The following is a 13,213-nucleotide window of genomic DNA, read 5'->3' as shown; positions in this document are numbered from 1 at the left end:
GGGTCACCAAAATTAGAACCAAGACCTTGATTAGGGTAGCTGCTAGTGATCACATATAGGTACGATAGGCTAAGCGGTGGTGCTACAATATTTAGCAGCAATAAGTTGGTTGTGAAGCAGAGTTGAACAAGGGAGAGGCACTGCTTTCTTGTGGGGAACGCTTGGTAGTAGCAAATGGGTGTTCAAGGCAATGGGTGTACATGGGTTTGTTGAAGACACTGAGTGTTTGGACTGAGAAAAAAGAGTTGATGTCTTAGGTGGGAGCACCTGCAGCCATGACTCGACATACTGTATGTGTGTGTGTCGGTGTGTGTGTGTGTGTGTGTGTGTGTGTGTGTGTGTGTGTGTGTGAGAGAGAGAGAGAGAGAGAGAGAGAGAGGGACTTCCCTTGGTAACCTGGTAGCCCTTCAAAATTGACCCCAGAGCGTAGCACCAACCAAAACCTATCTTGCTTCAAACAATAGAGGTTCATGAAAAGCATCTTATTGGCAAGTCATGGTTTTGATAGGATGGCACAACAAAATCAAGTTGGTAGAAATATGATACATTGTTGTTGATTGATTAGCAAGGAGATATGGGCACTTTGAATTTATTAGAAGTCGAGTGAAGAATGAGTCACTCGCAACCATTTGACTAAAACTACTCCATGTGCTCATTGAGAGAGAGAGAGAGAGAGAGAGAGACAGAGAGAGAAGGCATAGCTATGCATTGTTATCTTGCTAGAGTGATTCCAAGGACTATAGTTCCATTCTCCTCACATGGGCGAGCGCGCGTGCACACACACACCTACCTATATATGTCTTCGTGTGTGTGTGTGTGTGTGTGTGTGTGTGTGTGTGTGTGTGTGTGTGTGTGTGTGTGAGAGAGAGAGAGAGAGCACACACACACACACACACACACACACATGTCTTCATGTGTGTGTGTGTGTGTGTGTGTGTGTGTGTGTGAGAGAGAGAGAGAGAGAGATCTCCAATTTCCATGATTTTCTTGGCCGCAGCAACGCGCGGGTCACATACTAGTTCCCCGTAATTTGGGTGACTCGTTGGCGACCGGCAGAGGCTAGGAGCCACGGGGAGCGCAAATTACGGGAAAGGTCCATTGAGGACCTTTCCCTCCCGTCAAAGCGTCCAAGGCAAGGGGGCCAAAGAGGTCGCGAAGAATCTGTCTGTCAGTGGTGAGACCGCGGCGAAGGTGCCTCTGAGTGGCGATATCACATGGTGCTACCTGCTTCTCATACCGCGTTTTGGCTTGACATCCGCGTTGCATGGGCCATGGAAGGTATGGATCTGCTCATGTGTGCCTGTCTGTGTTTGCCCTTTGCTCTTCTCTTTGCTTCCCTACTTTGAGTCACGCCCCTAAATCGACAAAGTCCCCCCCCCCCCGGCCACTCACATCTGCGCATGCAATATTACACTCTGCTACATGGGAGAGCAACTGTTGGAATTGGCTTTTTGGGAAATTGGTATGATAGCTTGACTTCAGAAATGGTAAGGTTGCCTTTTTATGCAGCACCTTCTTTCTCGTTGTTGCCTACTGCAACTGGATCTGTTGTTGCAGAAGGATTTCTTGAGGTGGATGCAGGTTTTACTGACGAAATCCTCAAGCTAGGAGAAACTGCAACAAAACAAAAGGACAATTGGGCATGAAATAAGTTTGACAACTGGAGGAAATTGGTTGGCTCTCTTGCGATGTGCCTTTGGAGAAGCTTGATTTGCGTATTTTGTATCAACTGCTTAGCCGGTTCTTTCTTGTTGTTTGTAAGAAGGGTGGAGGGTTATTTCCATCTGATACATTGGTGGGCATGATGTGATGCTTTGGTAGGCTCATTAAGAAGGAGCAAGACCTTTAGATTGCTGCCTCATGGATATCTGAGGTCCCTTTCGACATAGCAAATAATCCAATTTTTAAGGGCACGCAAGCTGCAGTGTGCGTAGATCAGTTGCAACAAGAGTGCAAGGAGAGAAAAAGATCTTCCGTGATTGGAAAGACATTAGAAGAAGAGATTCTAAGAGATATTGACTTCAGCATGCTTCACAGTCGTGGATGCCAAATGTGATTTGCCTTTTATTGCATGCTTCATTTCTGCATTAGAGGTGGGGTGGAGCTTTACAGATTGGAGAGATCAATGTTTAATTGTGGCAATGATGAGCTTGGTGGCTATCTGAGGTAAACCAGTTTTGGAATATTTGCTGTTACATTTTTCAACAAGGTTGTTACAAACGATATTATTTTCTTGATTGATTTTGAAATGTGTAGGTTTTGTGAGCGATCCAGCAAGAATTGGAAAGTGCCATCCATGCACTGGTGGAACTATGGTTGGGAGTACTGTCAAGCGACTAGCTCCTGGGATTTATGTTGTGCGATATAAGCTTGGGGATGATATTCCTTTCAATGAAGAGTTACTAAACGAACTTACTGTGGAATCGGCTCGAGCACTAGGTATTGCTGCCCGTAGTGCTCCCACTCAGGGAGTTTCTGTTCTCCCAGTTTGCAATATGAGTAATTGTGTGGTGAATGCTTATGTCAAGAAGGAAGGTGTTCCTTTTGGCCAATGTAAACTGTAGGTGGGATAGCCGTACCAGATCTACATCGCCTCAAGATTTTGGATGGTTTTTGAAACCTGAATGGATTTTGTCATAATTTCAGGTGTACCCAACAAGTAATTTGGTTTTTATGTGCTACTGAATAGACAGCATATTTCCTTGTGCTGATGTGCCAAAAGCTGGTTTATTTTCTGCATGCTGATGTGTCAAATGCTGGTTCAATTTCTTCATGCTAATGTGTTAACCAATAGTCTCAGATTTTAATAGAAACAGTGTAATGATTTTCTACGTGCTGATTTGGCTAGCTTTGATTCGCTTTGGGTGTCAGTAATTCTCCATGCTGAGCTGTCAAAGATCCAAGGGTTGACTAGGGTGATTACTGTCAGTAAAGGACAGTCAATATAAAGTGTAGATTGACTGCCCCCTGACCCTGGACCTTAACAGGAAACAGTCACACGCATTCTGTCTTGCAAGTATTAACTTTCCTTCCTTGAGTAACGTTGTACTTGTACTTGGCAATTAATTTACTACAATCACAAATGCAATGTGAGACCCAGCTCTAAGAGATCACCAGTTGCCTTAACCATCGAAGGATCAACTCCGTTTTTCATTCGACTGAAAAAGAATGGTTAGGTCAGTGGTAAAACCCAGAGTGGGCCCATCTTTAATCCCAATCTGCTGCCCACTTTCTATACTCCTAGGTCATCATACAGGTCCATTTTGAGACGGCTCATACGACAAAAAGGCAGCTGTATTACAACTGCACGCCTGCCTAAAAAAACTTAAATAACTCACACTACACGCATCTACAGAATTTTGCAACTCATGGCTCGAGGTAAATGTGGCAACGAGGCCAAAAACAAATCCAGATTCAAGAAAGAGGTACTTGCAGCATTCAAATGTCAGTAGTTTAAACCTGCAGAACACAGGGCTGAGAACCGCTTCTTGAAGGTCTCGTGAAGGGTATACAGGTATAACCAGTATGTGCATGTCCTGATCGCCACAATGCAATGGAAACGAGCATACTCAATAATCGGAAACTCAAATCCAGTACAAGTAAACATGTAAATTGACATAATGTACTCTCCGCAAAATCACTGCGGTATACAGACCACGCAATGTATGGTCTCATCTAAACAATCTAAAGATGACGCATACTACTAAGAAATCGTAAAGCTACAAAATCTCTGATCAGTGCCCATTATAACTTATTTACAGCAGCAACCAAAAGCACACCGAGGCGATTATATTTGATTCTTCGCCTTGCACTATTTTTGAGCAAGGGCGTCTACAATCATGAATGTGACACTAAGTTTTGCCACACTGCAATCCCATCTTTGTAGGAGGCATTCGGACAACCTGATGCTTATCTGCATGCAAACTGCCTCCAATTCCAACTCAAAAGTAATTTTCTTTGTTGCTGCTTTTCCCCTCAAAACTTGGATTTGACTAAAAACAGGACAAAATTATATGATGGCATTATATAATTGCCTGCACCCCTAACTGCTGCATCTCCCTAAGTTGCCACTGGGGAAAAATCTCTCCCTCTTCCATCTCTTCTGGAGAAACTTGTTGCATTGCCCAGGCATAATAGACGGTAAGGATGTCGTCCTGGAGCCAAACACATAACTCCATGTTAGGCACTATACACAACTGAGATGGAACTCCGCGTCATCTTAGTAAAGAATGTACCTTGGCTCCCTGTGTTATCTTACCATGTTTATCACGCACACAGAAGATCTGTTGGGTTTGGAACTGCAGCAATATCCACCCACATGAATCAACCAAAATAACCAGCCTGTTCCTAAGCTGAACAGAAATGCTTGTGCATATGGAACTTGAATGAGCGTGTACCGTAACAATGATGATTGGAACGTTGCCAAGCAGTTTCGTTTCTTTTAACTCAAGGTCAGAGACATGGAGAATCTGCAAAACAAAGACGCCCAAACTGAACTACTGATGAACAGGCCATAAAAGGTTAATACGTAGCTCCTGCATGTGTCCTTTACGAGTAGTCCTAAAAAAAAAAATCAAGCTTCATAACCTACAAGTGAAACATACTACTGGGTGCCTTTGCAGATCTGTAGAATATCACACTATTGTCTACCTCCCTTTCTCTGGCAGGAGCTTATCCCACTAAGGGGCTGCCCTCGGACTCGTGTGACAAAAGGGCACAGGCACCTGTTTTCAATTCGTGTGTTTAGGCTCTTGCACCTCCGTGGGTGGTCACTTAAGAAAAAAGATCCAGTCAAATTCCGTGCGTTCTTTTGGCCCTTCAATTGCAGCATAATTGTGGCGCAGCTCCAACGACATGATTGTGATGGAAAACTTGCAGCTAAATGCCATACTTAAGGATGTAATTTATGCAATACGTACCTTTATTGCAAACTGAAAAACTGCCTTAAAAAATTCTAGAGTGAACCCTAGGATAAAACAAACAAGATGGAGAAAAAGAGTTACCCTACCTTGTTATCAAAAAAAATTCCTTGAGATTCATATGCCTTTCGCTCAGCTCTGCATCGATCGACCACTTCTCTACTGCACCTTTTCCGAAGTTCTTCAATGTCCCCCTGTTGCTTCAAAAGGGATGATATCATTATCTTGTAGTAAAGACTCTTCCATCATGATAATACTGGTAAATCACCTTTAGATAGGCCTGGAGAACATCTCGAGCATTTTCCTGGACTTCAGAAAGAAAATCTGGAAATGAGAATGTTCTGCGCAGTAGTGGGTAAAACTAGGGTAAATAGAATGTCTGCATGGGACAATACAAAATTAGGCAGGCTAAAGGAAAACTAACGGGTCTCTCCGACGGATCGCCTTCAGTGCCATGGCTGTTGCAGTTTCACCAAACAAAGATTCATTCAAACTGCAAGCACAGTGAAAGAGCAACAAAGATGAGAAAATTGAGTGCAAAATGAACAGTCATGTTTATATATGTAGCACTTACTCTTGTATCTTGTGCACTACTGGACTATCGCTCGTCTCCCACCTCTCTCGCATATCTTCTGCAATCTATTGCATGTCATAAGCAAAGCATGCAGCGGTACACTTTTAACTGCAAAGACAAACTAAACTTCACAAAGCAGGTGGAGATGAAGGGTACCTCTTGGCCCTTCAGAACAACAGGATGCTGTTTAACGCCTTTAAACCGCTTGTAGACTCTGTTTGATTCAGCCTGCAGGTGCGGCATGATTCATGAATAGATTAAAAGGCAGACAAAGCAACTCATATGGTCAGTAAATTCTAGAAGATGAACCCAACAGCCAGAATCACAGTCACAAACAGGAGCGCATAGCAATATAAAATATACTCGGATAAATAAAATTTATCACTTAATATTGAAGCCAGAGGATATAGAGAGAAATAGATAGAGAGAGAGAGAGATAAAGTGAGAAGATCGACACAGTACTGGGACCAGAAGATGGGCTGGTCCCCCCCCCCCCTAATAGTATCTTTATTACTGAGGAGAAGTCTATACAAGCACTTGAACCGAACGTATTACCACGTTCGTTCTAGAATAAGACTTGATGGTTCCCAGAAGCCTCAGCTTCCGATTCCTAGGGCAAAACCCTATTCTTCCAAGGAACTTCCATTCCTTATTCCAATTCCTCGAGAATCAGGGTTCTCGCCTCTAGCTCTCACCTTCCAGACTCAGGGCATGGCATCCCTGCAACTCTTTTCCAACTCTCTTTCCAGAGTCCTCTTCCCACAGAACAACTCTACTTTCTCGGACACGAAGTCCTTACTTGGGAATCCCAACTTCCGGATCACAACTTGAGAGACTACCTCTCTCCGATCCGTGGATCTACTTCCCAAACTCGGGTACGAAACCCCTGGGCTGATCTAGCTCTAGTTCCTCAGAGCGCTTTTCTCCTACAGAGGCTCATACCTTCTTCTGCTCCTACTCCCTCACGAAGAGGAAGTACACCTGCAATCAAATATTCAAAGATCATAACATGAAAATCGTTACCTTCAAAGTCTCGACGCTCGAAACGCAACTCGATTCTCGAAAAGCAATTCCCCGAAAGAGATCTCTACATAGAAAATTCCTCTCTTCCAATCCTACACACAAAAGAGGTGTGTTCTCGGGTTCCTTCTCGTAAATCAGCCCCGTCTACGACGTTTGTGGGCTGAAAACAGAGAAAAACAGCAGCTTGTCGCGATGGAAACACGCTCCGTAGGCACTTCTTCGCGAGGGAACTCGCGCACTGGGTCTTGGCGACATCGGGTACACTTGGGGCAGCCATGCGCATCACCGGCAACTTTTCTTTAGGGCTGAAATCTGCAGCAGCATCTCCTCCTTGCAAAGATTGGTCCTCCCCTCTGAGTAAGGGCATGTGATGCTTTTATAGCTCCTAGCCGCGGGCACGAATAGCTGCTCGCGTAGAGATCGCGGCTGTTTTTTCGTTTTTTTTTTTTTCACTGCTCTGCCAGAGAGAAAACGCTGGCTGATCTGTTGCCTTATTTATCAGATGGCTACCCACTTATTAAGTGGGCGGTCGGTCACCTTTAAAAATGGTCTGAATATGTCCAAAAACTCAATAAAACCTTATAAGTTAAAAACAATGCTTTCACAGCACTTTCCAAGCGTCCCTGGATGCAATCACATGCACAGTTGCAATGCAGACATAGACTTCCTCGCGAGAAAGCATCTGCTTTCCCGAAAGGCAATCCCGCTTTCTCAAAAAGCATCTGTTTTTTCCTCAAAGTTTCCTTTGAACCCATCTTCATTCAAGTGCTTGCTTTTTCCTTGTGCACAATTCTAACACAGTTCGGAATTTCCTCCCGACTATGGATATTCCCTTTCCGATGCACCCGTCACCCACCTTGAGACACATCAGGAATACCCATCACCTAGTCCTTTCCTACCGAACTTACGATACAATCTCCTTCACGATGCTCTATGTCACCCATCCTATGACGCATCAGAGATGTCCGTTCCCGGATGGTCGGATACTTCTTTCCGATGTGACGCACCAGAAGTACCCGTTCCTGGTGGCCTTACAAATATTCCCGCTCTCAGTGTTCCCGTCATTACTTTAAATGACGCACTAGGAATACTCTGTACTCGGATGTCTCCAGTGAGAAAAGCCCTCTCGCTTAAAATTCCAATAATTCATTTAGAATTATTTTTCCATAAGATGAAGCCAATTTAGCAACAATCACCTACTAAAAAGATGTGTTGAGTGATGAATTCTCCACGATGACCCACAAGACAGTAATAATGGAATATATACAACAATGACAGAGGAACCAGCAAGCTAATCAAAAAAGAAAAATCTCTTTGATCCAAGTGTTCATCATCAGCAGATAATGGCCACCAAGAAAAATGTTTCTACCATAAGGTCAATACTAAACAATCATAATGTGCAAATGATAAAGTCCCCTAGCCATCCACAAGACAGTAACAGCATTGAATATTTGCGGCGAATGAGAGACTGTGAAGACACATACGACAATGAAAAAACTAGAAAGCTAATTGACAAGAAACTATTCAGAACAAGATTCATTGTGTGATAATGGCCAATGCAAAAATTGTTTCTGCCATAAGCTCAACATTTGTCACGAAGTCAACCACTGAAGACCTAGAGGGTTACGACTCCCTGATCCTAACCCTGACCAACCTACAGATCCCGGCTGAAGGACCTAACCAGCAAGAGAAGAAGTTTTACCAACTCATTGAAGCCGGCCGAGTGGCCTAAAAATTTATTGGGTTAGAATTAAAAATCCTAACCCCTTGACGACTTACAATACCCCGTCAGATGGGGCCTCAATAAAATAAAGCACACACACAAACGTAAATTGTGTGGACCGCAGATGACGTGGCAGTTGTACGAATGGCCCGTGATTTGCGAAAATCCTGCCATGTGGCAATACTGGACGCACCAGCCCTTTGGGCGCTAGCTTTTGGACCCAGATGCTTTTAGACTAACTATTTTTCATGCGAGAGCTTTTGATTTTGGCCAAGGGCCTTTAAATACGTGTTGTGGGCTCTCTTTGGCAGTCTACCCGTGGGAGATGCAGAGCAAAGCCACAAAGTTGTACCTTGTTGAAGCAAGATAAAGAAATACCGGAAGGGATGCCATCGTTTGGGGCCCTTGCAGTCTGGGAGTGGGACTCCCCCACTCCATCTCTCGTGTGGATTCTCTCTTTCTTTTTGACTAGTTGTTTTGACATGCTGAACGTCTGTTCCGATTTGTTCTTTGAGTTGGCACGTGGTGCCGTCTCGTTACGGTGATATCAGAGCTTCAATCATGTGCTTTTCTAAAAGCATACCGGTCCTCCCACGAACAGACAAGGCAAGATGGTGTTTCTCGATTCCACAAAATATCTGCAATTTCTTTCGACAAGCTTCGCGGCATTCTCTAGAAGCATAATCAGCAAAATCTCTCGTTTCTGCAGAGCCTTCAACTGTGATTGAATTACATATTACCTCCTCTTTTGCCTCATGTTGTTCCTCCTCTAGCACCAAAAAGCACAAGGGCTTCTAATCAACAACCTACTTGGTCTTCAATTTTGATCGGGGGAGTTTACAAAAGGTGTCAACGTATTTACGAAAATCCGTACAACCTACCACGTCAACACAATATAGTGATTTTCCGAATTCTGCAATTGACGTTTGTACTCCGTTCAGGTAAAATTGTCCGTTGAAAAAAAAAATGCCCAAATCTTCATTCTTTTCTTCAATTCCCAAGCCGGATTTTCAACTTTTCTTTGCTTTTCTATTGAGAGGTGCCATCTTTGTCAGATTCTCTACGAGAACCCATGTGTAATCTAGGATTCTTTATGGATTTTTGCCCTGTAAGACAGACCGATGAAGACGGGAGTGCGCTCGACGCGCAATGTATATAGGGTGGGAGTGGCTAAAATCTACCACATCAGCATGTCAACACAAAACTCGAACATCTGTACAGTACTGCCACATCAGCTATCAACGCAAAATTAGGGATTTTCGTGCATTCAACCACATCATCACTTTGTCGTGTGTGTGTGTGTGTCCGAGTTGCACTGCCACGTCATCAATTTGAGACACAGGCAGTAAGTTTGAGTAGTTCTCAGGGTTTCGAGATGCTCCCAAGGCTTTAGCCTTTATCCAACAGTTTGATATAGCGTTTTCTGGAGGTGTCACGTGACACATCCAACCCTATGTGTCCATGGACAAGCTACAGCATGACCAGGGTTCAGTCAATCAAGTCAGTCTAGAATAGGAAGTGATCTCGCACTTTTGTGAGTCTGTTCGCAGACCATGCATGTCCAGACACTTAGAATAGATGCATATCCTCTGGTTGCACACAGCATGATCATCAGCATTCCCATCACAATCCATCAAGGGAACTTTCCAGTACATTAAACCTATTTTTCATATTTTTGAAATTTTTCACTTATTTATTAAGTGACTTTTGTTGGAAAGTAGACAGGGCAATTTTGCTAAGTTTGTATATAAGCAAACCTAGCGCTAGCACTTTCTGGCAGAAGAGGCAGCAAGAGCATACGCTCAACAGGCAACTTCTCAACAGAACCCCCAAGAGGCCTAGCGTTTTTGCATCACATCAGAAGGCTGGCATTTTTGGACCAAATCAGCCAACGTTTTTGCATTGGCAACAACTTGGCGACAACAAGAAGCAGAAGACTCCTAGCGTTAGCAGATTTCCACTGCAAGTCAGATTTTCAGCCCTAGCGTTTTTGCATCTGCCAGGCATTTCAGCGTTTTGTAGATCTACCGCGACGGAACCAACACAAGCACCAGAGTTTTAAGTTTTCAGCACTTAGACATCGCAAAACAAGTCCCGAACCTCGCAGATCTCACCTTCCCGCGACAGATCCTCGCTGCACGATCGGATCCTGCGAAGTTTGCAGATTCAGCCCGAAAAATGCAGATTTCAGCATCTGCGTTTTCAGTGCATCGTCGTCGCATCATCGCCATCGACATCATCACCGACATAGAGTCAGAATTCAGCAGATAAAGATTTGCAGATTTCATCCATTAGCATTTTCAGATTTCAACCCGTCTCGTCGTCGTCGTCGACATCGTTGGCAAGTCCAAGCATTGTAGAGATTTGTGCAATCATAAGTAGAATCCATTCGCCATAGAGAGTGGGGCCTTCGGAGGAGGGTTTGACAACTTTCTAGTGTCATATTCTCTTCTCTCTCTATCTCTCAGTCTCAGCACCTTCATTCACAGTGTTCGCCACTTTGTTTGTGATCACTTGCACTCTCTCATAAAAGCACGGAAGGCTCTCCCTTCCCTAAGAAAAAGGAACCTTGAGCACAGTTCGGAGCACTCATCTTGAGCAAAGTTCAACATTCATTCCCCTGCACCTTACAAGAGGCCACTATAGAGAGCACTCCAAGATCAGACGACTAGCATCCTTTCTCAAAGGCAATGCACGGACATGGTGGTCCACTCTTTTGTTAAGGAAACAAACACCGACAAAGTGGCTAAAATTCAAAAAACTCTTTGTTTCTCCATGGCTCACACAAAAATACGAACGAGATGTGATTATTGATTGGAACCATAAATGGTCAAGACAGAGTCTTTGGATTCTTGCTGTGAGAGGTTTTGGTTTTGGAATGTCTTTCTACCTGCTTCATCCTTTAAGAAGATCAGTTTTAAGGAACACATTGAACGGTTCCACTATGAAGAGATCCAAGACTACTGTTGTAACATACTGCAGACGTGTCAAAGCCCTGAAGAATGGAGCCAACTTACAGATACTGGCCGAGGGGCCTAAACCCTAAGCAGAGCAGGTAACGGAAGAAGTCGTCCTACCAACTTATGGGGACCCCGTCCGATGGGGCCCCAAGTGACATAAAGGTTGAAATAAAGCAGGACCTGCAACTGATGACATGGCAGTTTTTCGAAAATTGCGCCGGCATGATGATGGCAGGCTCATTCTCTGGCATGCTTCCCGAAGAAGGTGCAGAGTCTGGAGTATCGGCTTATATTGTGTTGATACAATATAAAGAAATACTGAAGTTCATCTTCAACGGTTCTTCCGTAGCTCGTCATGGTTCTTCCCGTTCCTTCCCCGAATAGTCCTCCTTTGCAAAGAAAGAGAGGAATCATAGCTCTGATACCACTCTCACGAACGGGAGCACACACGAATAATCAACAAGCTGAAAATAAATAATCTATCGACTCAACAGAGATGAAGGAGAAGATCGACACAGTGTTTGACCAATAGATGGCATGGTCCCCCCCTCCTCCCTAAAGAGAATCTCTATTAGGGAGAATCTCTTTACAAGCACAAGAACCGCATTGACCCCTCCATTCTAAATCTTCCGACTCAATGGTCAATTCCTTCTCGTGCAGAAATTTCCCGAGAGACGAGCTCTCAATTATGTTTTCATATGTTCCCAGAGTTCCCGATTCCCAGAATCCCGGAATCTCTGAGTATAGGTCGAGGCCTTGTTGCTCCTCCGTGATGGAATACCTGCAAAAGCACAAACAAGAAATAACAACGCGTATCACGAATTCACAATTCATATCGCTCCGAGTACATGAAAATGAACTCCGTGTAGACGTCTCTTGATCACTTGCAAATTCTCAGTTGGCAATACTCCTTTGCTCTAACGCTGGCAACACTCGAAAACTGAGGGAGGGAGTGGATCGCTTTTATAGGCACCCGCACCCAACAAGAATAGCTCGGCCAGAATAGAGCAACAGGTAGCGCTGGAAAGAGGAGGCGACTGCAGACTGTTTTTGCGAGTCCATAGAGAGAGAGATCATTGTGTTTTATTTTTAGCTAAGGGGCAACACTGGCTTTTTTTATAAGTCCTTCCTTTATTTTGAGTTGGATGTCACTTATAAAGTGGGCAATCGGTCACTTGTTTTAAAAAAATGTGAACCTATACAAAACTCAATAAAACTGAGTGAGCTCAATATTGATGCTATGCAATCACATTCCAGGAGTCCCCATATGCAATTCTCAGGCACAGATGCAATGCAAACAGAGATTCCTCGCTAGTCCCCGAAAACACTTTAAAATATTCCGCTTTTTGGAAAAAAGCTTCTCAGAACCCATCTTTATTCTTGTGCTTGCGTCTTTACGCGTATTCCTTTTCTAGTTAGGGTTTCCTGCCAGACCAATGGAATATTCTCCTTTCGATGCTCCCGTCACCCATCACGTGATACATCAAAAATATCCATTTTCCGATCTCTCCTATCAAACTAACGGTACAACCCCCTTCGCAATGCTTAATGTCACCCTTCATATGACACATCAAGGTTGTCTTTTCTTGATGGATTTTAATAATTCCAATAGATCTACAATTCCTAACCTTACGGTTCAAATGCACACATGTAAATATTATAATTTCAATATTCAAAAATTTCTCAAAAAAATAAGAAAATAATCCATTTAGCAACACCTCACAATTGGGTTGTATTTTAAAAGATTGTTTTTGTCTCTTTGATTCACATCACAATATGATGCACAATATGATGTAGATATTTAGATGACATACAATCCTTTACGGATGAAGAAGATACACTTTGCAACTACAATCGGTGATATTCGAATACTTTTCTACCAGTAGCTTCTTTCAAAAGGTTTCCTTACACAAAAATGGAGCTATATTGTTGTCGTCTACCTTAAGAACTTTAGAGAGATTGTCTAAAGCAAAAGTCTTCAAGTAGTCAGCGACTTACATACCATGGCTTGGAT

The 13,213-nt window shown here is 43.5% G+C and overlaps 1 protein-coding gene across 2 annotated transcripts in view; it reads right to left on the bottom strand.

Moving 5' to 3' along the window:
* Nucleotides 1-3,589: 3,589 nt before the first annotated feature.
* The window catches only part of LOC147438294 (mitochondrial import inner membrane translocase subunit TIM44-2-like), a 13,148-nt gene continuing 3,524 nt past the window's right edge, over nucleotides 3,590-13,213 (bottom strand). Inside the window, exons 7-14 of one of the 2 annotated variants that reach the window (XM_086487586.1) lie at nucleotides 5,650-5,721; nucleotides 5,494-5,558; nucleotides 5,344-5,412; nucleotides 5,188-5,260; nucleotides 5,009-5,113; nucleotides 4,398-4,469; nucleotides 4,259-4,298; nucleotides 3,590-4,154 (exon numbers count right to left, since the gene is read on the bottom strand). In XM_086487586.1, the coding sequence (XP_086343712.1) occupies nucleotides 4,060-4,154; nucleotides 4,259-4,298; nucleotides 4,398-4,469; nucleotides 5,009-5,113; nucleotides 5,188-5,260; nucleotides 5,344-5,412; nucleotides 5,494-5,558; nucleotides 5,650-5,721 (591 nt within the window). In that variant the 3' untranslated portion in view covers nucleotides 3,590-4,059. Of the gene's footprint in view, nucleotides 4,155-4,235; nucleotides 4,299-4,397; nucleotides 4,470-5,008; nucleotides 5,114-5,187; nucleotides 5,261-5,343; nucleotides 5,413-5,493; nucleotides 5,559-5,649; nucleotides 5,722-13,213 lie in introns of both variants that reach the window. The other variant, XM_086487585.1, reaches the window with a different exon arrangement.

The sequence above is a fragment of the Adiantum capillus-veneris genome, chromosome 17, assembly GCF_014529385.1.
Source record: "Adiantum capillus-veneris isolate H3 chromosome 17, ASM1452938v2, whole genome shotgun sequence".
Taxonomy (NCBI): domain Eukaryota; kingdom Viridiplantae; phylum Streptophyta; class Polypodiopsida; order Polypodiales; family Pteridaceae; genus Adiantum; species Adiantum capillus-veneris.
Note: the sequence above shows the minus strand (reverse complement) of the source record. Positions and strands in the feature narration are given on the sequence as shown.